Below are 22,955 nucleotides of genomic sequence, written 5' to 3'. Positions count from 1 at the left end.
GGGTTCACCGTCTGTAAATACATCATTGTTAGAATAAGTTTGAATAAAGCTTTGTTTCATGTGTCGTTGACATTCATTTTCATGGTTACTTTTATTCTTTTACTCATATTCATGTTAACTGTTGTTGTCAGTAAATAAAATATAATTGTTTCATTAATGTATGCATTAATTCTTACTTGACTGAAAATGTAGATGTATTCACCTTGGCTGCATTTGTCTAGTGTGTATTCATGCATAGCTATGGCATATGACAAAACAAATTACGTTTTGCTTGTTTTACTAAAATTATATATATAATTAATTAATTATTGGTCAGCATTTATCATTACTATTGTAAGTGTTGGGGTGGGCTACCAATGCATTCTGGGGTAATCTTTTTTTTAAGTAGTAATACTTACTTTTTTTCGAGTATAATATCAGCATTCTTCTCCAAAGTCAAGATCTTCCAGCAGCTGATCGAAGTCTCCTTTGTGCAGATATCGCAAACGCTGCAGAACACTGTACTAGTTAGGGTTGTGGAGTTACTGATGCTATTGATGCTACTGATGCTTATTAGTATTATTACTGCAGACCTTATAATTACATTTAAGCTCAGGGAAAGATGGTTGTATCTTTAACAATGAACAATCATAATAGAAAACATAAATATAATGGGTTTGCGTAGTATGAGGATATACACACAGCAAAAATGGCACAATTACGAGGGTAAATATCTGAATAATATTCATATAATCACAATGCATCAAAAAAAAAAATCATTTGTTGTTGTTATAAGCCTGAGGGATGAAACAAACAAACAAAAAAGTTACATTCAAAAAGAAAAAGATGAAAACAGGAGATTTAAGCTGGTTTTGTTTGTGGGTGAAAAATCTTGAACATAAAATAAAGAAATTAACAGATTAATAGTAGATCACAAACCACTGAAATCGCCTGGTAAATATAAACGTTATCGTGGTTTTATCCAGAAAAAAACGCAGCTTCTCAGTTTACCTCCATTTGTTTTTAAGGCAGTCTTGCCCGGACCAACATGGCGGACGCGTTGACGTATCGTAGCAACGGCTCAAAGCGGCCAATCAGGGGTCTAGGTTACGGTTGGTCTCGCCTCGCCGTGGTGACGTCATCCCTCTCGCGCTTCAGTGTGGCGGTTTTCTGAGGTGAGTGGTTCACTGTTGCACGCATTTGTAAAAAAAGTACACTTTACACCGTTTGTTTGAGCAACATTTGTACAGAATCAATTGTCTGGTTCTCTTCACATAGAAAACGGTAAGAAGTAGGGAAATACTTTGATGTTATGAATGCGGTACATAAGATTCAAACTATACTCAGATTCATGGACAAATCACACTGTTTGATGGTTTCTATCAGCAAACACTCAAAGTGAGCTGATCTGCTGCTGATCCTGAATGGCTTGTTTAATGAGTGTTTATAGTCTGAGGCTCATCAATATTATCAGCTGCTGAAAATCCTCTTTATTTCGTCTGTATCCTGTTTTCACCTCATTCATTATGCTGATTACTTTAAATCTGTTAATTGCCACATTAAGTCCATTGTATTGCTGTCAACAGACTTATTCACCATCAGCTATTCATTGTGATATTATAGGTTAGTATCATAACAACATGTTTTAAATAATCTGTAACAAACCATGCTTTATTCACAAAACTAAAGCACAATAAATAAATACAAGTTAAGTTAAACTTCACTGGTGAGTTATTTGTTTCTTGCAAATTTGTAAATTTATTTTCAATAAATTGTAAGTTTGTTTATTTTCCATTTTTCTCTTACATTGTTTATATTTGGCATCTTTTAAATGCTGTAGTCCTTAGGTTTTACTATATTTTGTTGACAATGTTAATGAGGGGTAAGATAAAATGTAGGAATAAAATATGTAGATGAAATATTTTAGAAATAAAAAGAGAATTTGTGGATTATTCTAAAATAATTAAAAATTGCAATTAATTTACTTAAAAGATATTTATATTTGAATGTAAATATTTAAATTGTGTGAACTGATGTAAAAAATAAACTCAGTAACTGATTTATCTTTAATTTGGGCAGATCTGCTCCTCCTTCAGTGAGGCTCCTCCCACAACAACCACACCTTCAGTGAAGCTCCTCCCACTGCAGTTCAGTAATAAATGCTGGAATATTCCCATCAGTCTACAAGTGAAGACGAGCATCAGAGCATCAGGAAGAAGTGAAATCTGCAGAGACAGAGTTTATTGAAGGACAGAGAGAACATGAGAGATCCAGAACCCTGCAGAATGAAACACACTGAAGAACAAACAGGTTGGTGTTTATTCTTGATGCTTTAGTAATGAGAGTGGAAATCATTTAAAGTTATCAGCAGTTCATCAGATTTAGTGTTTATAGTTGAAAAAATACCTCAAGAGTTGTAAAAAATGAACAAAAAAAGTTAGTTAAAAGTTAAACCAACAAATAATATCGGCGATACTTTCTATCTCAGGGTACAAAATAGGGACTGAAACGCAAATGTTCAAATTATATTGCTTCCTGGGTGTTGAGTGAAAAATATTGGTCAGTTAATTAGTTTAAAATAGTTATTAATTATCTAATTCCCCGGTTTCACAGACAAGGCTTGAGCTAGTCCCAGACTAAAATGCATGTTTGAGCTGTCTCAGCTGAAAATATCTTGTTCTGACATGTCTTAAAATACGTCAGTGTCATTGTTTTGTGTCAAGATGCACACCTGTAATGTTTCCTTCTAAGGCATTTTTGTAAAAGTTGCTTAAATATCTTAATTTAACCACGGCCTAGTTTAGGACTAGTTTAAGCTAAGCCCTGTTTGTGAAACCGGGCCAATAAGTTTTTAGTATAGTATATTAGTGTTATAGTTAGTATATTGTATTTATAATATAATATTATATTTGTGTAGTTGATCAAACATCAAATAGTTATTACTACAGAAACACTGGATTTGTGTATGTATTTTTTTGATATAGATCATTGAATCATTTTGTAAAAATGTGTGAAAATGATTATAATTTTGTGTTGCCGTCGTCAGCTTCTGCGTCACATTTCTCTGTCTTTATTTATTTATTTATATTGTAACTTTTTTAACTCAAATTTTAGATCTGAAAGAGAAGAAACATGTCAAAACTGGAGGAAAAACTCACTCACAGACGGAAAGTGTTTCTTTACTGAAAAGAAGAGACGAAAAGGTTCACCTGCACTCAGTGTGGAAAGCGTTTCACATACAAACAGAGTCTTGAGGTTCACATGAGGATCCACACTGGAGAGAAACCATTCACATGTGATCAGTGCGGGAAGAGTTTCACACAACAAGGACAACTTAAGAATCACATGAGAATCCACACTGGAGAGAAACCATTCACATGTGATCAGTGCGGGAAGAGTTTCACACAACAAGGACAACTTAAAGACCACATGAACATCCACACTGGAGAGAAACTGTATGAATGTGATCAATGCGGCAAAACATTTTTGAGGGCTTCAAACCTGAAGGAGCACCTGAACATTCATACGAAGGAGAAACCACATTCATGTTCTTTATGTGGAAAGAGTTTTTCACATCCGCAGAATTTAAATGTTCATCAGAAGATACACACTGGTGTGAGAGAACATATGTGCTTTGAATGTGAGAAGACTTTTATTACAGCTGATCATTTGAAACAGCACCAGAGGATCCACACTGGAGAGAAACTGTACAAGTGTTCACACTGCGACAAGACATTCAGTCGGTCAGGAATCTTGAAAAATCATGAGAGGATTCACACTGGAGAGAAACCGTATCACTGCACTACATGTGGGAAGAGTTTCACTAATTTGTCTTCTCTACGAAGTCATAAAATACACAATCACATTATGTAGTTCATCTTCAGGTACAGTGCTTTAAACTGCGACATTGGATCCCTTCCATATTAATCTGTCATAAGAAACATCATCTAAATCTGTCACAGAACATCAAGTTCATCTTCAAGACCAGCAGTTTCATCTGTGAGATTCAGATAAATTGAAAAGCCCTATTCAGACGGTAATTGCTTCTCAAGGGGAAGCAAGTTATTTTCACCATTTACAGGGGGTAGTCGGTCATTTTATTGCCGGCCGAATCCAGAATGTCGGTGTTTATCTCTCACCACTCCTGTAGAAATCCTTGGTCAAATTACCTACCGGTTTTTACAAACACCAAGGTCGTGTGATAATTAAATCACTGTCCGAATTCACATCTCTGAGTTTACAAGAAGAAATCAATTCAAAATTCAATGTTTAATACCTTTTTGACAACTGCTGAACACTGTACAGTAACTGTTGTATTTTGCTGTAAGTTGCATGCATATTTATTTATGAAATGCTGGAAAGTGTTTAAAAGAACAATACTTTATAATTGCTTCACCACAGAGACTGGGAGCAGAAAGAGAAGAAAATCACGTTGTAAGAATTACAGAACCTCAGACACTTTGAACTTCTGAGATGGACAACACCAACAGGGTGTATTAACATACAGACATCTGTCTCCACATCCCACTGAGAGAAAATGCGGGAAAACGCCTCTCTCACATATGCATCAGTTCCTTTTCATCTCCTTCCTTCCCCTCACCCATCCTTCCCTTCACTCAGCCCACTCAGAATGGTCAATAGTAGAATGATACCAAACATGACTAAATACCACTTGCATTCATGTAGAACATTATAGGTGTGGCATGTCTCCTCTGGGCATAATATCTTCGTTATTTCTTCTAGTGTGGTTAGAAAACATCTTAGGGATTTCAGAAAAGTCTAATGTGTTGCATCTAATGTCTTAGATAGATATAGAAATAAATCGCAGAAGTCAAAATTGCAAAAAATGTCCCAGATTACCCAAAATCACCCTATAGTAAACTAAAAGGTAATACAGATCCTAAGAGTTTAGAGATATTTTGCTCACTGTAGAGGGCGGGTCAGTTCCCAGTGTCTTTCATGCAAATTACCAAAAGGTGATAACTACTTGATCAATGCAAATTCCAATTGTTAGTTCCTGTCTCCATCTCAGGGGACATTGGTTTTGCTATGAAGTACTTAAGGAAATGTTGCAAAAGGATCAGGGCCTTCTGTAGCCGGAATGAGCCCATAGGATGAAGTATGTTCGCACACTTCATACTATGTATTTTTCTCAAGTCAGGTATGCTTACTCTTAGATTCATCTTTGAGATTTTGATGTTTTGTATTGATTTGATATCTTTGAATTGGCTGTATAATTGGCATAATACATATTTACCTGACTGATAATAAATTATTACATTTGAATTTATTCTGACTTTGAAATTATTTTCTCAAGTAGATTAAGTGAAGGCATATGTTACCGCAAATCTGCGTCCAGGGTTAGTACATACTAAATCTCTGGTTAGATGGAGCATGGGGCACATCAGGTGAGATTACAGATTTCTGACTAACTGCTTGACTGTAGTTAATTTGTTATACAGTTACATTAACTATGGGGGGCTAGATGAAATATTATTGGAGTATTAGCATGGTTTGGGCATACTTCATAGTACTAGCATAACCTCTGATTATTGTTTGAGCTTTAACTAAGTTGTTACATGGGTGACTGTAGGGGGCTAAACAGAACCACTATTTATATAATGGTAAGCATGGGCGACCTATTAAATAATTAGTCATAACCTCTGACTAATGATCAGACTGGAGAGTTTGTGATCGTGGGGTACACGTACATCGGCCGGCGTGATACACCCTGAGCGACATGGATTCCCAATGAACGAGTAAATATAGAGTAAAGAATTAACTAGAATAATCAAATGTCAGAAGAATATTAGGAATAATTAGGGACAGACAAAAGACCAATTTGCTTTTCAACCTAAGTTCGAGGTCATAATAAAATGGAGTCAGATTAGTTAATAAAATGGAGCCAGATTTTAATTTAACCTAAATTTAATAACTGCACGCTGAAAAGACTGAACATGCAGGAAACCTTCACCCATGATTGGATACCGTCCTTGGACCAAATTCGTGGACCTTACAACGTAAACATTCGAAATGGGTCTTTATTATGGCAGCAGCAGGTATGCAGTACAATTTTAAAATGTGTATTATACACATTACTATATCACGTATAATTATACTATATACAACTATAGCACAACTTTTTTTTTCCTATTTTTAAACAGGAGATTTAAATAATCAAATTTTAAATAGGATTATACATTATAAAATAACAGATGTCCATATGAGAAACACCATTACTGTCTGAATAGGGCTAAAGATGTTATTTGAAGTTTTATTCTTGTATACAATTTTGCTTCATGTTATAAATTATATAATTATGCTTTATTACATGTTTAATTTTATGTTTAAAATTCTCTTCTAATGCATAGTTCGTAAAAGGGCTTTACAGGTTCAAAATGTTCTTGTTCACTAAGCTGAAAAAGAGGCTGATTTATTTTTAATTTCATCTTCACTTTATTTTAAACAAGTTATTCTTCCACTTATGGTGTATTTTACAAAATGCAGATGTAAGAAATACTGTCATGTAGGTTTGCATCATGCTTTTTCATTTTTATGCTCTTGAGATGCTTTATCTTGTTAGTCAATAAAGAGTAAATGAAGATTTGTCTCATTCATTTCCACGTTTACTTTATATTAATGAGAAACAATGGGAAGAAGAAAGAACGGAGATTAGTTTTTTAGCATCCAAAGGTAAATAAAGAGTAACAGGAAGAAATAGATATGAAGAAACTACATTCTCAAGGCCAGAGGTGGGTATAACGAGTTACATTTACTAGAGTACATTTTTTTGGGTAACTAATACTTTTAGAGTATATTTAAAAATGGGTTTTCTGAGGTGAGCGGTTCGCTGTTGCACGCAGTTGTAAAATACACTTTACACCGTTTGTTTGAGCAACATTTTTACAGAATCATATCTGAATGATTTTCATCAGGTTCGGTGCTATGTGTGCGTTTGCTAACACTTATATTTAAAAGAGCTGTATGATTTTAAATTGATTGTCAGCATCAATTGATAATTGTTTGTTTCTCTTCGCATAGAAAATGGTCAGAACAACCCTCACGATCTCACAGAATTCCGTGTAATGTTCACGGACTTAATTAACCCCGAATCTGTGGTGGCATCACGGAATCGCTGAAAATTCCGTGATGTGCTCACAGAAGGCATCAGCCGGTCCATGCACGGATTCACTGGTTCAACACCAGCGCTGCATCGGACCACGTAAAAAGAGTGACTCCGATGCAGTTATACTTTCACTGGAGTACCTGACCCACCCCTACCCTAAACCTACCCAGTTCTGAACAATAATGATGACGATAAATTATCGTGTCGGCATATTGAAAGTGTTGAACCAGTGGATCCGTGCGTGGAGCACGGCTGATGCCTGTCGCTGACTTACATTGGTATCACTTCTGTGAGCCCATCACAGATTTTTTTCTGTGAGCCCATCACGGAATTTTCGGCGATTCCGTGATGTCACCACAGATTCCGAGGTTAATTAAGTCCGTGAACATTACACGGAATTCTGTGAGATCATGTTGGTCAGAAATAGGGAAATACTTTATGAATGCGGTACATAAGATTCGAACTATACTCAGATTCATATGGACAAATCACACTGTTTGATGGTTTCTATCAGCAAACACTCAAAGCACTAGCGTAGCCAGAAATGTTTAAGTGGGTGGGCCTACATAAAACTGGGTGGGCCAGGTGTGTATATGAAAACTGCATGTCAAATTGCCAACAAAAAATAGAGCACCAAGGTTCATTACACAGTACTTCTAAAGCATGCATTAACATTAGTAATTTGTTATATTAATGTTCATTTCAAAATTTACTAATAGGACATTAATTATTAAAATAATTAAAAGTTGTATATGTTAACATTTGCCTGAGCTGGTTAACAAAGATGAATAAACATGGTAACAAACGTATTGCTAATGTTAGTTAATGCATTAACTAACGTTAACTAAAGGAAGTTTATTAAAAATCATTACCTCAGTGTGAAACAACGGGGCTTCGCTGATGATTTCATTATCAAACATCTCTGTCAGTTCACGCACATCGAGGACTGCAGAAATACACGCAGCTGCAAATTATGCAGTTTGTTGTGGCGACCAGGATCTAGCACAATGTTTATGTGTTTCTTTCCACAAAGGACGCATCTATTTAGCGGATCAAACACTGTGCCTATCATAATATGATGCTTCAAACACGCTTGGTTCAGAAGTTTCCGATCGATAAATCCAGCACCCTCAGGTGGTCTGTCAGGTTTCATTTGGGTCCGGATTTATTGCTAAGACTTTTACTTTTTAAAAGAATTCATCTGATTTATGTTTGCTTCACTAGGCTATTTTCAAATTTAACTTCACAAACGCGCACATTTTACTATTATATCCGTACGTCGTAAACATAGGTCATAAACATAACATTGTGTGTGGGACTAACAGAAACTGACCAATCATCATTTTGACAAGCATATGATGCACCTATAGGAAGAGGGAAAACGACCTGTAATTGACCATGAAAACAAGCGTTTAATATTGTTAATAAATAAGGAAAAGGAAAAAGTTTGTCAACTAACATTTTTTTGGCATAGTTTATGTTAACGAAATTAACACTACTGGTCAACACTAAAGTTACAACGAATGCGAATGTCTAACAACATTTCAGATCTGATGGAGGAGAATGAGGCGAGTGAAGAGAAGAAACATCATCTTGGCAAAACCAGTGAAAAAACTTGCTCACGGACTGGAAGAGTTTCTTTACTGAAAAAAAGAAACAAGAAAAGTTTCCCCTGCACTCAGTGTGGACAGAGTTTGGCAACCAATTTTACTCTCAGTGTTCACATGAGGATCCACACTGGAGAGAAACCATTCACATGTGATCAGTGTGAGAAGAGCTTTCACAGATTTAACAAGCCTGAAGAAACACATGAACATCCACACCAGAGAGAAACTGCACCCATGTGATCAGTGTGGAAAAACATTTGTAAGAGCTTCACACCTGAAGAATCACCTGAAAGTTCATTCAAAGGAGAAACCACATTCATGTTCTTTGTGTGGAAAGAGTTTTTCACATATGCAAAGTTTAAAACTACATCAGAAGATACACACTGGTGTGAGAGATCATATGTGCTTTGAGTGCGAGAAGACTTTTATTACAGCTAAAGATCTGAAACTGTAAGTAGATCATCTTCAGATCCAGGACTTTCAGGTCTGATTCTGCATCTTCACCAAAACATGACACACAAATTCCAGAGGTGTAGTAAGTCCGCCCTGGGCCATATGCAAAGAAAATGCTATTGGTTAAAGTGGGCTCCAACTCAGTTAAATTAACTTAAGTTAACAACTTTATTAATCCTACAAGGGACAATTCAAGTAGGGTAGTAGCATCATATAACATACACAAGCTATCACATAGACTATACAAAAAAATAAAAATAAACAAGTAAAAGCACAACCCAGCCTGCTTCATAAATAAACTCATAAAAATATATATATATATATATATATATATATATATATATATATATTCTTGTTTTTTCTGAGGTAAATAACATTACGTGACTATTCATAAGCTGTTTGATTGCTGCTATCAATGCTTGGAAAACATATACAACGTTTTCAAGTACATTCATTATTTGTAGTGAACCAGCCACCCAATAATTGTGATAAGCTTTGTTGCTTTTATTATAACACAACCTCATCTTTCAAGTTCTGTCGATGTGATCATGAAATGCATACAATATTTTTTATTATAGATTCAGATTTGAAAATAAGTGCTCTGCTGAAGCTACAATAATAGAAGAGAATTAAAATGAAAGAAAGAGAATTAAAGCTGTGCAGCTAGCTACCAACCTTACACAGTTTATTTAAATTAATTATTCTATTATTTTATTTGGCTGCAGCATTTTGCATGTACTTAAAAATTATACAGTTCTACGGCAGCAATATATAAACACATGCAAGAAATTATGGAGCCCTGCATTTTACATGCAGACAAAAATATATATATTTATCGTGGCCACAAATTAAGAATTCGTTCCCTCCTTTTAATAAAAATATCCCCCTCAGTGATCCCCCAATCTGCCTATATGCACATGCATACCTTGTATACCCAGAAGCTACGCCTCTGAATCGAGCGATAAAATATCTTGTGTAAATCTGTCTTAATCAGCCTTAACAAGTGACATGATGTCCTATATTGCAATACACAAATTATATTGTTTAGTTGGACAGCAAGTTGTCTTATAACTTGACGTGTTTTCAATATCATTAGTATATATAAAAATGAAGGTTATTTTTGAGAATACAGACTAATGTACAGGGTATTTTTTTTTTTTTGCTACAAGTCAATCTATTGTATGATTTAAATTTGAAACTGAGGCCCAAAAGGAATTGTTATCCTGTGGCTGCCTCTAGTATTAATCCCCACTGATATAAATAGATGTTTAAAAAAATAGAGAGAAGAATAAGAGAGAGAAGATTTCCTACAAGATCTTGAGTCAATAAAGAGAGATCTGTCTCGTTCATTTATATTTTTACTCAGTTTTTATATTTGCTTCACAAAGAATTAAAAACGTTTAGTTTTGTAGTTTGCAGCGCTGAACCTAATGTTTACTCAGTAGTTAGCTAATGCAGATAATACAGTAATGCAAACTGTTTTCTTTATTTTTTTTCAGATGTTTGTGTACACGACAAAGAAAAGTCCAAAGTTGTCCAAAGATCAAGACTTCAAGACGAGCGGTTTGAGAAACTGTGAGATTCAGATCGTATCAAAGATGAAGTTTCTCCCCAAAGAACATCATCTAAATATTTTATTCTTGTACATCAATTTGCTTCATAATCTATTTCATTATGCTTTATCATTTTGTTTCATAATGTTTATTTACTTACTTTTATAAAAAAAAAAAAAAAAAAAAAATGTTTTGTAATGTACACTACACAGTGACCTGAAGAAGCAGAAGCTAAAGGTCATTTTTGCTTCTTTTCTTCTGTTGAGATGTTCTGGCTTGTAAATCAATCAGTTGAATAATGACAGACAAATCACATCAAATAATCCAAGCCAAACATATAAATCTGGAAGGTAATAATTATAACAATTATATACAGTCTTTTTTTTTTTTTTGAAGAAATTTAATTACATTATTTTCATTACAGCAATAGTCTGAATTCAGATTGAATGATTTCATTCAGTTAGCCTGTAGATTATGATGAATAATTAAGATATATGAAATGTATGATTCATTGAATTAGTTCAGAACTCAATTAATAATGAACTTTCAGTTTCTACATACGAATAGAAAAGTTATTTTTCTTATTTTCTGAATTTATCATCTCTGTTCAGTTTCACAGGTTGCTGTGATGTAGATATATGTGCTTTTCACAATCTGTCATTTAAGGCTTAAATAGTTTTGAATCTAATGTCTATTAAAAGAGAAAAATTGAGACTGTAACTCATAAACTTATGTGCGTTTGAAAAAGACAAAACAGCAATTTACTGCTTATTTAGAGCTAAAAATTAGCATTTTTATAATTGTACAATCCAAAATTTAGTTATAATTTATGTATTTTAAATCCTACATGAGGAAATATTAGACTGACTAATGCATTTAGAGTCTTCTTCATTATTTACTGCTTTCTGTACCCTTATTAAAGATTTACAACACTGTTTTTTTAATATAATATAAGTTTAAATGACAAATACCACAGCTGTCTTATTTACTCTCAGTGTAATTTATTCTCTAATATTTTGAGCTCATCTACATATCCCTGTCTTTACCACCGTCCTCAAAATCCTGCATCAGAATCAGAAAAACAAAAGACAAGTTTTTCCTTGTAGAGAAAAACTGAATCCTTTCCTCAATAGAAAAGATGCAGAATCATTAGTGCATGCGTTTATTACCACTCGCCTTGACTATTGTGATGCTCTTTACTCTGGCTTACCAGCTCACTCCATATTTCATCTGCAGTACATTCAAAACTCTGCTGCCAGACTGTTAACTTCCACAAAACAATCTGCTCACATCACCTCTATTCTATTTCATCTTCACTGGTTGCCTGAATCTATTCGTGTGCAATACACAAGTCTTCTGCTCACGTTTAAGGCACTCAAAGGTCTTGCTCCTTCCTATCTTTCTGACCTACTCTCTTCTTATATTCCTTGTTCAGAACTTCTTTGTGTGCCTTTTGTGTTGCACTTATCTTCAATGGGCGGCGGATCCTTTTCTGTCACGGCACCCAAACTTTGCAATTCGCTGCCCCTGGCACTCGGAACAGTCACATCTCTCAGTGAATTTAAATCAAAGCTTAAAACATATTTGTTTAATCAACACTATCACTAAATTGCATTGTGTATTTGTCCCATGTCTTTTCTATTTCTATGTCCTTACTACACTTTATGTGTTAAATGCAACTGCATTATTTTGTTACTGAATTGGTCAAATGTCCAATGTCCACTGTAATTGTTTCTTTGTAATGAGTATTTGTTGTATTGGTGTACCTTGTAGAGCGTCCTTGAGCCTTGCTACACATGATAAAAACAGCATATAGTAAAAGGGTTATGGGTGATGTTATGATCATTTTGATTTACTGTAGCAAAGAGTTGTTGACAATGTTTAGATATTTAGAAAAACAAAGTTTGGGGAAATTATTAGCCTTGCATCATGCCTAGTTATGTATTATAAATACATAACTGAAATCTGGATCTGGTGTCTGGTACAGAAGAAAAACTGATGGAGAAAATAGACAAGATATGTAAGAAGGTGTGATTTTAATTATAGGAAATTTATACAAATATTGTATTGAGCAATGACAGTACAATTGTAATGAAGCAACAGAAAATTGAAAAATGAGAAGTATAAATGATTAAATAATTAAAAGTGTTTGTATAAATACTGAGATGTAATATGATGGGTAAAAGACTGTATATTGAAAAAAGGTGATAAACCACATTTTTGTACATGCTTTACAAATATTATTAAACTGAAGAGCCAGACAGACTCATCTGAGCTTCTTTCTCTGTTCCAGCTTTAAATGAAACAAAATGATCATTATTTTGAATACTAAAACAACATTAATCATTCAATATCATGTTTCTAACACACATGCTGCATTATTTCATTGTAAAGTCTGAGTCTCTTCACGTGTATGGATCACATTTACACATTTATCACACATTTATTTCTCCTCATAGACGCAGTAGTGAAGCTCTTCTGTGGATCTTCACCTGATGTTTACTGCTCCTCTCAAGACGACTTCAAACTATGATATACAGCATTTATCACCTTTTGGTGATGGATCTCTATCAGGGACTTCTGGTGATGGATGTGTATCTACACTGTAAGGTGGAACAGAAGAGAATATGATCAGAGTTCAGTGGAACAAAGTACAAATGAGTTACTATATTTCAAATCACAACTTTTTTTTTTTTTTGTAAAAGTTGCATTAAAATCCTGTGATCTGATTAATTATACTTGATTTTGAATACGTATTTATGAAACAGTATTTGTGTTTTAAATATAATACATTCAGAACATGAATTGCATTCTGTTTGTGTCTCTATTGAGTCAATATAAAGAGAAACACATACTAACGTGTGTACGCCAAATATAATAAATGATGAGGAACAAATACAAATGTGATTTTGCTTTGAAACAAAACCTTTCAGTGAAATGTTCCACTTGTTAAAGCTGTTTGTCCTCTAGTTTAAACATGTTTGTATTGTTCTCAGTAAATAAAAGTAAGTAAAGTAAGTGTAAAGTATTGACAAAGTGAAGTTTACTCACCTCAGTTTACAGTTTGAGTCTCGTAGCACATCAATGAGCTGCTGCTTTGAGTCTCTAATCATATTATCACTCAGATCAAGCTCTTTTAGAAACTGCAGAGCTTTTGTGTTTCTCAAAGACTGAGTTAAAGAAGAAACATCTGTAATGCCACAGTCATAAAGACTAGAAAGAGACAAACAGAGGAAGAGATCATCTTACAAACAAATCATTAATGTGAAGAATTTTACACAAATATAATGTGAACTCAGACTCATCGTGAGATATTGAGTATAAAGTGTTTTAGTTTAAATTGTTGAAGTGATTTTAATCATTTTGATTCTTGTGTGTGAATGTTACTGACCTCAATCTCTCCAGTTTACAGCGTGAATCCTTCAGTACGTCACATAAGTGATTCACTCCTGTGTTTTTTATTTGATTCCAGCTCAGCTTCAGTTCTCTCAGGTGTGATGGGTTTGATTTCAGAGCTGAAGTCAGGATGAGACACTGTTTCTCTGTAATACTGCATCTATACAGACTGAAGACAGAAAGAGAAAAGACAATGAATCAGACACGTTATGTTCATGTGAGAGTAATTCATCATGTGTTAACACCATACAGTCCAATAATTAAATAAACATAGCCAAAAACCTTATTATATGACCATAAACAAAAACAGAAAAAAAGATTAACAAAGTAGATGAAGATATAGGATCAACTATAGAACTACTTACCAAATAACATTAAAAATGTGAAAGTTGAGTTTAAGTGTGAGAAATCAAGAAAATTGTGTTTCTGAATTATAATTTATCTAAAGACATTTTAAGAGTCGGGTACAACGGGGCTAAAGGACCACCTTAAGAATAACTGTGCTATTCACTCGCCTAAAATATATAATTGCAGAAAAAATATATACGTTGTATTGAACATTAATGGAGCAACAGATTTTGTGTGAAAATAAATCATTCAAGTTGTTTATTTTCTTTAAAAATCGTATAAATGTATGAGGCGGCAAGAGGGGTCTTTTACCCCCCACACGGTATTGATACAAATACTTCAGATAAAATAATGATTTTAAAATAATGTCTAAGTTAATACTTGTTCAAAACAATCACTTTAGCAAAGTTTGTACTATTTTCTGCTTATTTTGAAAAATAAAATAATTTTTGTTCAATAAATATACTGTCATTAAAATATATTCATATAAAAATATATTTTAAAATACAGAAACAAAATAACTTTAATAAGTAAAGATTCTGAAAGTATTGAAGATCCAATAATAATTGAATATATATTTGCAGTAGTAACAAATGATATTTTACTATATGATATGATTAATATGTTTTTAAATGTGATGTTTCATTCTAAACATGGTGATTATCTCTAAAATGGACACCCAACATAATATATATTTACCATCTGAATCTAACCATGTCATGTCAACAAATGGAAAAGTCAGCATCTATTAACTAGATGAAAACGTTTGTCGAGACAAACTTTAAGTTGGCTTGAGAAAGCCGGACCAGAAAGTTAAAAAAGTTTGAAAAGTTTAAAAAAAGTTTAAGAAGTTTAAGTTTGATTGGTTTCAGTCTGAAATAGTTTGAAGTTTAAAGTAATTTTAAAAGCTTAAAGTTTGATAGATAGATGGAATCAGATCATAGATAGATAGATAGACAGATTCTAAGGACCTTAGAGTGGTTGCTAGGCTAACTCTGGTGGTTGCTAAGGTGTTGCTATGCGGTTGCTAAGGTACCGAGTGTGGTTGCTAGGGTGTTGCTAGGCCGTTGCTAAGGTACCTGGGCTGGTTGCTATGCAGTTGCTAAGGTACTTGGGGTGGTTGCTAGGGTGTTGCTAGGGTGTTGCTATGCAGTTGCTAAGGCACTCTGGGTGGTTGCTAGGGTGTTGCTAGGGTACCCAGGGTGGTTGCTAGGGTGTTGCTAGTGTACCCGGGGTGGTTTCTAAGGTACCCGGGCTGGTTGCTAGGGTACCCGGGGTGGTTGCTAAGGTGTTGCTATGCGGTAGGTAAGATACCCGGGCTGGTTGCTAGGGTGTTACTACGCGGTTGCTAGGGTACCCGGGGTGGTTGCTAAGGTGTTACTAGTATGTTGTTAGCATTATTAGCTAGTTACTAGCATGTTTCCAGCATGATTAGCAAGTGACTAGCATGTTGCTAGCATGTTTATATCATGATTAGCATGTGACTAGCATGTCGCTAGCATGTGACTAGCATGATTAGCACGTTATTAGTATGTCACTAGCATGTCACTAGCTTGATTAGCATGTTACTAGCATATTTCTAGGATGGACTAGCATGTTTCTAGCATGATTAGCATGTCGCTAGGATAGATAGATTATAAATATTAGATAGATGAGTTTGAATGAGTTTGAATGGGTTAGAAATAGTACATAGAAGGGAAGCTTGATTGAGTCTCAAAGGATTCTGGGAGTTTAAGTTTGAATTTTGACAGTTGGAGTTTGAATAGTCTTGGCTCATTTGAACATTCCGTCAATGTAAGTCTATGGGATTTTTATGATTTTTAATCTTCAGTTTTATGAAAACCATAAGTCTGATCAGTTAGAAAAGATATAGCACACCCGGCGAGATCAGTCTGAAGATCTGGGCTGAGTTTGGAGTCTGTAGAGTTAAAGCTCTAGGAGGAGTAATAATGATACTAACACTAGTTTCTCCAGCTTGAATTGTGTGTTCATCAGTAGATCACTGAGGTGTTTCACTCCAGAGTCTCCGAGTATATTCCAGCTCAGGTTCAGTTCTCTCAGGTGTGATGGGTTTGATTTCAGAGCTGAAGTCACAGCAGAACAACCTTCATCTGTCATTTCACATTCACTTAACCTACATTGAGAGAAATGAGAAGACACTTAATTTTGTTTCATTTAAATAAAACACTTTTTGATTCTTGTGTGTGAATGTTACTGACCTCAATCTCTCCAGTTTACAGCGTGAATCCTTCAGTATGTCACATAAGTGATTCACTCCTGTGTTTTTTATTTGATTCCCGCTCAGGTTCAGTTCTCTCAGGTGTGATGGGTTTGATTTCAGAGCTGAAGTCAGGATGAGACACTGTTTCTCTGTAATACTGCATCCACACAGACTGAAGACAGAAAGAGAAAAGACAATGATTCAGACACGTTATGTTCATGTGAGTGTAATTCATCATGTGTTAACACCATACAGTGAAATAAATAAAAAAACATTGCCAAAAACCTTATTATATGACCATAAAAAAAAACAGAAAAAAAAGATTAACAAAGTAGATTAAAATATAGAATCAACTATAGAGCTACTTATAAAATAACATTAAAAATGTGAAAATTGAGTTTAAGTGCGAGAAATCAAGAAAATTGTGCTTCTGAATTATAATTTATCTAAAGACATTTTAAGAGTCGGGTACAACGGGGCTAAAGGCCCACCTCAAGAATAACTGTGCTATTCACTAGCCTAAAATATATAATTGCAGAAAAAATATATACGTTGTATTGAACATTAATGGAGCAACAGATTTTGTGTGAAAATAAATCATTCAAGTTGTTTATTTTCTTTAAAAATCGTATAAATGTATGAGGCGGCAAGAGGGGTCTTTTACCCCCCACACGGTATTGATACAAATACTTCAGATAAAATAATGATTTTAAAATAATGTCTAAGTTAATACTTGTTCAAAGCAATCACTTTAGCAAAGTTTATACTATTTTCTGCTTATTTTGAAAAATAAAATAATTTGTTCAATAAATATACTGTCATTAAAATATATTCATATAAAAATATATTTTAAAATACAGAAACAAAATAACTTTAATAAGTAAAGATTCTGAAAGTATTGAAGATCCAATAATAATTGAATATATATTTGCAGTAGTAACAAATGATATTTTACTATATGATATGATTAATATGTTTTTAAATGTGATGTTTCATTCTAAACATGGTGATTATCTCTAAAATGGACACCCAACATAATATATATTTACCATCTGAATCTAACCATGTCATGTCAACAAGTGGAAAAGTCAGCATCTATTAACTAGATGAAAACGTTTGTCGAGACAAACTTTAAGTTGGCTTGAGAAAGCCGGACCAGAAAGTTAAAAAAGTTTGAAAAGTTTAAGTTTGAAAAATGTTAAAAGTTTTAAGTTTAATTGGTTTCAGTCTGAAATAGTTTGAAGTTTAAAGTAATTTTAAAAGCTTAAAGTTTGATTGATAGATAGATAGAATCAATTATAGATAGATAGATAGATAGATAGATAGATAGATAGATAGACAGATTTCTAAGGACCTTAGAGTGGTTGCTATGATGGTTGCTAGGCTAACTCTGGTAGTTGCTAAGGTACCTGGGCTGGTTGCTAGGGTGTTGCTATGCAGTTGCTAAGGTACTTGGGGTGGTTGCTAGGGTGTTGCTAGGGTACCCGGGGTGGTTGCTAGGGTGTTACTAGTATATTGTTAGCATTATTAGCTAGTTACTAGCATGTTTCCAGCATGATTAGCAAGTTACTAGCATGTTTATAGCATGATTAACATGTTGCTAGCATGTTTCTAGCATGATTAGCAAGTGACTAGCATGTCGCTAACATGTTTATATCATGATTAGCATGTTACTAGCATGTTGCTAGCATGATTTGCAAGTGACTAGCATGTCGCTACCATGTTTATAGCATGATTAGCATGTTACTAGCATACTGATAGCATTTTGCTAGCATGATTAACAAGTGACTAGCATGTTACTAGCATGATTTGCACGTTACTAGCATGATTAGCACATTATTAGTATGTCACTAACATGTTTCTAGCATGATTAGCAAGTGACTAGGATAGATAGATTAGAAATATTAGATAGATGAGTTTGAATGGTTTAGAAATAGTACATAGAAGGGAAGCTTGATTGAGTCTCAAAGGATTCTGGGAGTTTAAGTTTGAATTTTGACAGTTGGAGTTTGAATAGTCTTGGCTCATTTGAACATTCCGTCAATGTAAGTCTATGGGATTTTTATGATTTTTAATCTTCAGCTTTATGAAAACCATAAGTCTGATCAGTTAGAAAAGATATAGCACACCCGGCGAGATCAGTCTGAAGATCTGGGCTGAGTTTGGAGTCTGTAGAGTTAAAGCTCTAGGAGGAGTAATAATGATACTAACTCTAGTTTCTCCAGCTTGCATTGTGTGTTCATCAGTAGATCACTGAGGTGTTTCACTCCAGAGTCTCCGAGTTTATTCCAGCTCAGGTTCAGTTCTCTCAGGTGTGATGGGTTTGATTTCAGAGCTGAAGTCAGGATGAGACACTGTTTCTCTGTAATCCTGCATCTACACAGACTGAAGACAGAAAGAGAAAAGACAATGAATCAGACACGTTATGTTCATGTGAGAGTAATTCATCATGTGTTAACACCATACAGTGCAATAAATAAAATGTTGCTAAAACCTGAAAATAATATACGTAAATAAATATATTTAGGTATTGGGTAGGATTAGGGATGTAGAATAAGGTAATGTAGAATAAGGCATTAATATGTGCTTAATTACTACTAATAAATGGCTAATATTCTAGTAATATGCATGCTAATAAGCAACTAGTTAAGAGACCCTAAAATAAAGTGTTACCAATATTTCATATCTTTTTATTCCTTTCCTAAAATTCCCATTTCATCTTGTGTCTAAAACTGAGCATATTGTCTAAAATAAAAGCTGTGACTGCTGTGTATTTGTGCTTAAACTGATGCTGGTCTGCACATCACTACATCGTAAACACATCCGCTCTGCTCTGTCCAGTGACTCGATCAGCTTTGATACACGGATTCAACTTTACTCATCTAAATAAAACTGTAGGTTTGTCTGGGTGTAGATGTGAAGTACAGTAATATTTCTCTGAAACAGGTAAGGCTGAAGAACCAATGCCTGCACAGAATAAAGCCCAGTCTGGACCGGTTCTGTTCGGTTGTGTTAGACATTCATTAATCTGGTGGTTTGATGGCAGAGAGATGATATGAGCATCAATAAACACTATGAATATGTTCTGCTACAGCAGCACAGAACTATTCTGTTGCGTCCCATTAATAAACACAATGATAACAGTTCTGTCTCACTGGATAAAAGTGAAATGTTTGTGTAATTTTGGTATTATTAACTGAAATTATTGGATATTGGGTTGTGTATTTGACCTGCTGTATGGGCAACAAGTGAAGCGGACAGAAATGAGCTCATGTTTCAAATGTTTAGACAGACGCTTCAGACTGAACTGTGCAGTTTTAAAGTAAGAGCTTGTTCCACTGTATTAACTGGACAAACTTCTGTATAGACGGTTTCAACGACAACAACATAAACAAACGTTACTGCACATGTGCGCTTTTGTGGCCCTAACTTAACTTTAACTGCGTTTGTAGCCGGTGCCATTAGCCAGACCGATAAACAAACACAGACCGGAAGTTAACTTAGGGCCAGGCGCGTGCGCCCAATGAAACAGTCTATACTCAGCAGAAAAACATTGTGCAATTTTGACTACAGAATCAATGAAGTAATAATGAAGTGCTTCAGCCACTTCAACTGGATTATTAATGGACGTAATGTAATGACAACATATCTGGAGCGGTCGAATGTGGCATCTACCTTTACATATCTATGGTACAACCAAACAACTCTCTGAGAGCAGAAACTATGGTAATGCAGGACTGTCAGTCATCAGATGTGGGCGGGGCCTAAACAATGTGATGTCACACTGCTCAGAGAATCAAAACAGCAGATCTAATGAGACGGATTTGGTTTAAAGGGGATTAAAAAAACAAGGAGTGGGTGGATTTTTATCATTGTAGGGTGGTTGTGCTCACACACTGCCAACATATTTATGTCCAAACACTACCAGTAATTAGATTAGATTCAAGTTTGCCATTGTGCAGAGTAATCACAGAGACATATTTATATATTTTTTTTTTATGGAGTTGTGGTGTTTTGGTACTGGTACAATGGTGACTGTTTTGAAGTAGGTGGGGACAACGGTCTGGAGCGAGTAGAGCTTGAAAATGTGTGTGAAGACATCAGCCAGCTGTTCTGTGCAGACCCTGAGCACTCGGCCAGGAAGACCATCAGGGCCAGACACTTTATGTGCGTTCACCCTGCTCAGGTAGAAGCACACCTCACTGGTTAAACAAGTGAGTGTCAGGTCGTCAGGTGGGGGCTCAGCTTTGATGGGTGCTTCTGTGTTTATACGATCAAAGCAAGCATTAAAGGGTTTCAGTTCATCTGTGAGGGCATACGTTTGTGGTCAATGTTTTTAAATTTGTCTTCAATCCTCAGTTTGTAGTCAGTATTCATGATCACATTCAACATGTGAAATGATGTAAGATACTCACAGCAGTGTGTTGAGTTTACAGTGTTTATCCTGCAGTAGAGCAGCGATCTGATTCACTCGTGTGTCTCCTAGTTCATGTCCACTCAGATTCAGCTCTCTCAGGAGTAACGGGTTTTTACCCATAATTCCAGTCACATACCGACAGGCTTCATCTGCAGCAGGACCCAAAAACCTGCAGAAGAGAAGATGAAGCAGGATTCAATTCAATGTGCATTGCATCACAAAACATTTAAAGATTATCAAACACTGTTTGTAATGAAAACCTCTAGTTCAAGTTAACAGTTGAACATTTAAAATACAAATTTATTATTTATTTTTTTAAAAGAAAGACAAGCGTCAAAAATAAATTTAAAAGAAACTCAGGGGCAAAAGTTCATTAGGTCATGATTTTCAAAAATCTCAAGATCTTCCTGGCTTTTAAGCAGGAGATGAGGAAAGTTAGCAAAGAGATAACTAGCTTGTGACAGCTAAGCATTCACAGCAATATATTTCGTTGATCTTTTGATGCCGGCTCTTCCTATTATTACTATTATTATTATTATTGCTATGTAGCAGAATTCAAACACTTGATCCACTAACAGGGAACATGATCTGGGTTTAGATCATCTCTGGATAGTTTTATTTAACTGATGTCTGTTGATGCAACAGCAATTCTGCTCATTATGAGAGGAACAGCAGGTTCAGACACAATGCGTGTGTGTGTGTGTGTGTGTGTGTGTGCACGTGCTCCGCGCCTATAGAATATTTTAAAATAAATACGGTGGGTAACTCAGAAGGAGGGTTTACAGATCACAATGCAAGCAGGAGAAGTCTCATATTACTGTCGGTCATCACGATCGCGGATGACAACATGCAGGATCAACACTGTTCATGTATCTCAGGGTACGATTAAATTAATGTACATTTAACCAGTTTAATATGAAGAAACAGTGAAATGTAGACCTTCGTTTATGTGTTTTTGACCAGCACTGTACAAGACACGAGAACAGCCTGCTATTAAGGTTTGTACGTTAGCATGGACTCACTAACTTTAGCGTTAGCTAGTTTTAGCCAGAGATACCTTGAAGCACAAGATAACATTAACGTTCTGCTCGAGCAGATGAACATTGTAACTTAATGAGTGTATGACAACCAGAAAATGAACGTTTTTGTCTTCATCTGGATTGGGGTTGAATGATTAGGGATATTTTGCTCCGTTTTGTTTGGATTCAGGAAATGTAATAAAATAAATTATATTGCCCATCCTCTCAGGATACCTGGAATCAGTGTCCTAACGCACGCTCGGTGAGGAGTATTAATTCTGTAGGGGGCGCTGTCGGCCTACTTCTAATAAAATGAAAGGAAAATACACAAATAATATTTAGACTGTGTTTATGATTAAATAAAGCAGTAATTGATGCCATAATCATGATTTTGTTTTGATTTAAAAAGGTCAGAAGTTATAGCGTACATGACAAAAAAAAAAAAAAAAGTAACAAATTAAATAATTTTATATTTAATTATTCATTCATTAATGTGTAATGTGTTATATTTTTTAAACAAATTATGAGCTCTAAAAATTCTGAATTTTTACAACTCTTTTGCTTTGATCATTTACAAATGTTAAATCATAGAATAAAATGTTAAGGTTAACAGCATCATTCGGATAAAAAAAAAGCAGTGATTAATATATAGTTTATTTATAGCTATTTTCAAATCTTCAAATAAAATAATTTAAATAATTTAAAATAAATTATATATCGGCATCGGCTATTGGCCAAAATGGGTTAAATTATCTGCGTATTGGATTTCGGCAAAAATCCAATATCGTGCATCCCTAAATATAATATATTTATACATAAGGTAATTAATTCACTTG

General features: G+C 34.7%; 2 protein-coding genes and 1 long non-coding RNA gene across 4 annotated transcripts in view; 2 read left to right on the top strand and 1 right to left on the bottom strand.

Moving 5' to 3' along the window:
• Positions 1-6,028, top strand: part of LOC131530193 (zinc finger protein 658B-like) — an 8,435-nt gene extending 2,407 nt beyond the window's left edge. Inside the window, 1 exon segment of the mRNA XM_058760357.1 lies at positions 3,183-6,028. Coding sequence (XP_058616340.1) covers positions 3,183-3,852 — 670 coding nt within the window. The 3' untranslated portion in view covers positions 3,853-6,028.
• Positions 1-13,213, top strand: part of LOC131530200 (uncharacterized) — a 21,947-nt gene extending 8,734 nt beyond the window's left edge. The window contains exon 3 of the long non-coding RNA XR_009268338.1: positions 13,178-13,213. This is a non-coding gene — a long non-coding RNA (uncharacterized LOC131530200). The remainder of the gene's footprint in view (positions 1-13,177) is intronic.
• On the bottom strand, positions 12,985-21,265 carry LOC131530167 (ribonuclease inhibitor-like). Of its 2 annotated transcripts, XM_058760323.1 has the most exons (7): positions 21,099-21,265; positions 18,895-19,068; positions 16,682-16,855; positions 16,423-16,596; positions 14,110-14,283; positions 13,770-13,931; positions 12,985-13,321 (listed from the first exon to the last, which is right to left on the bottom strand). In XM_058760323.1, the coding sequence occupies exons 1-7, from the start codon at positions 21,218-21,220 to the stop codon at positions 13,246-13,248; spliced, it is 1,056 nt and encodes a 351-aa protein (XP_058616306.1). In that variant the 5' UTR covers positions 21,221-21,265; the 3' UTR covers positions 12,985-13,245. The 2 variants fall into 2 exon arrangements, with proteins under 2 accessions (XP_058616306.1, XP_058616307.1); XM_058760324.1 differs by lacking the exon at positions 18,895-19,068.
• Between the last annotated feature and the right edge of the window lie 1,690 nt (positions 21,266-22,955).

Source organism: Onychostoma macrolepis, chromosome 22, assembly GCF_012432095.1.
Source record: "Onychostoma macrolepis isolate SWU-2019 chromosome 22, ASM1243209v1, whole genome shotgun sequence".
Classification (NCBI taxonomy): domain Eukaryota; kingdom Metazoa; phylum Chordata; class Actinopteri; order Cypriniformes; family Cyprinidae; genus Onychostoma; species Onychostoma macrolepis.
Note: the sequence above shows the minus strand (reverse complement) of the source record. Positions and strands in the feature narration are given on the sequence as shown.

Bases quoted from the DNA above. Each gene is read 5' to 3' on its own strand.
- LOC131530167 (XM_058760323.1), bottom strand. From the start codon at position 21,220: ATGGGTAAAAACCCGTTACTCCTGAGAGAGCTGAATCTGAGTGGACAT. The intron at 16,856-18,894 runs GTTAGTATCATT...TTCTGTCTTCAG, and splicing joins TGCAAGCTGGAGAAACTAGA to TCTGTGTGGATGCAGTATTA. The intron at 13,932-14,109 runs GTCAGTAACATT...GTCTCTTTCTAG, and splicing joins TGTAAACTGGAGAGATTGAG to TCTTTATGACTGTGGCATTA.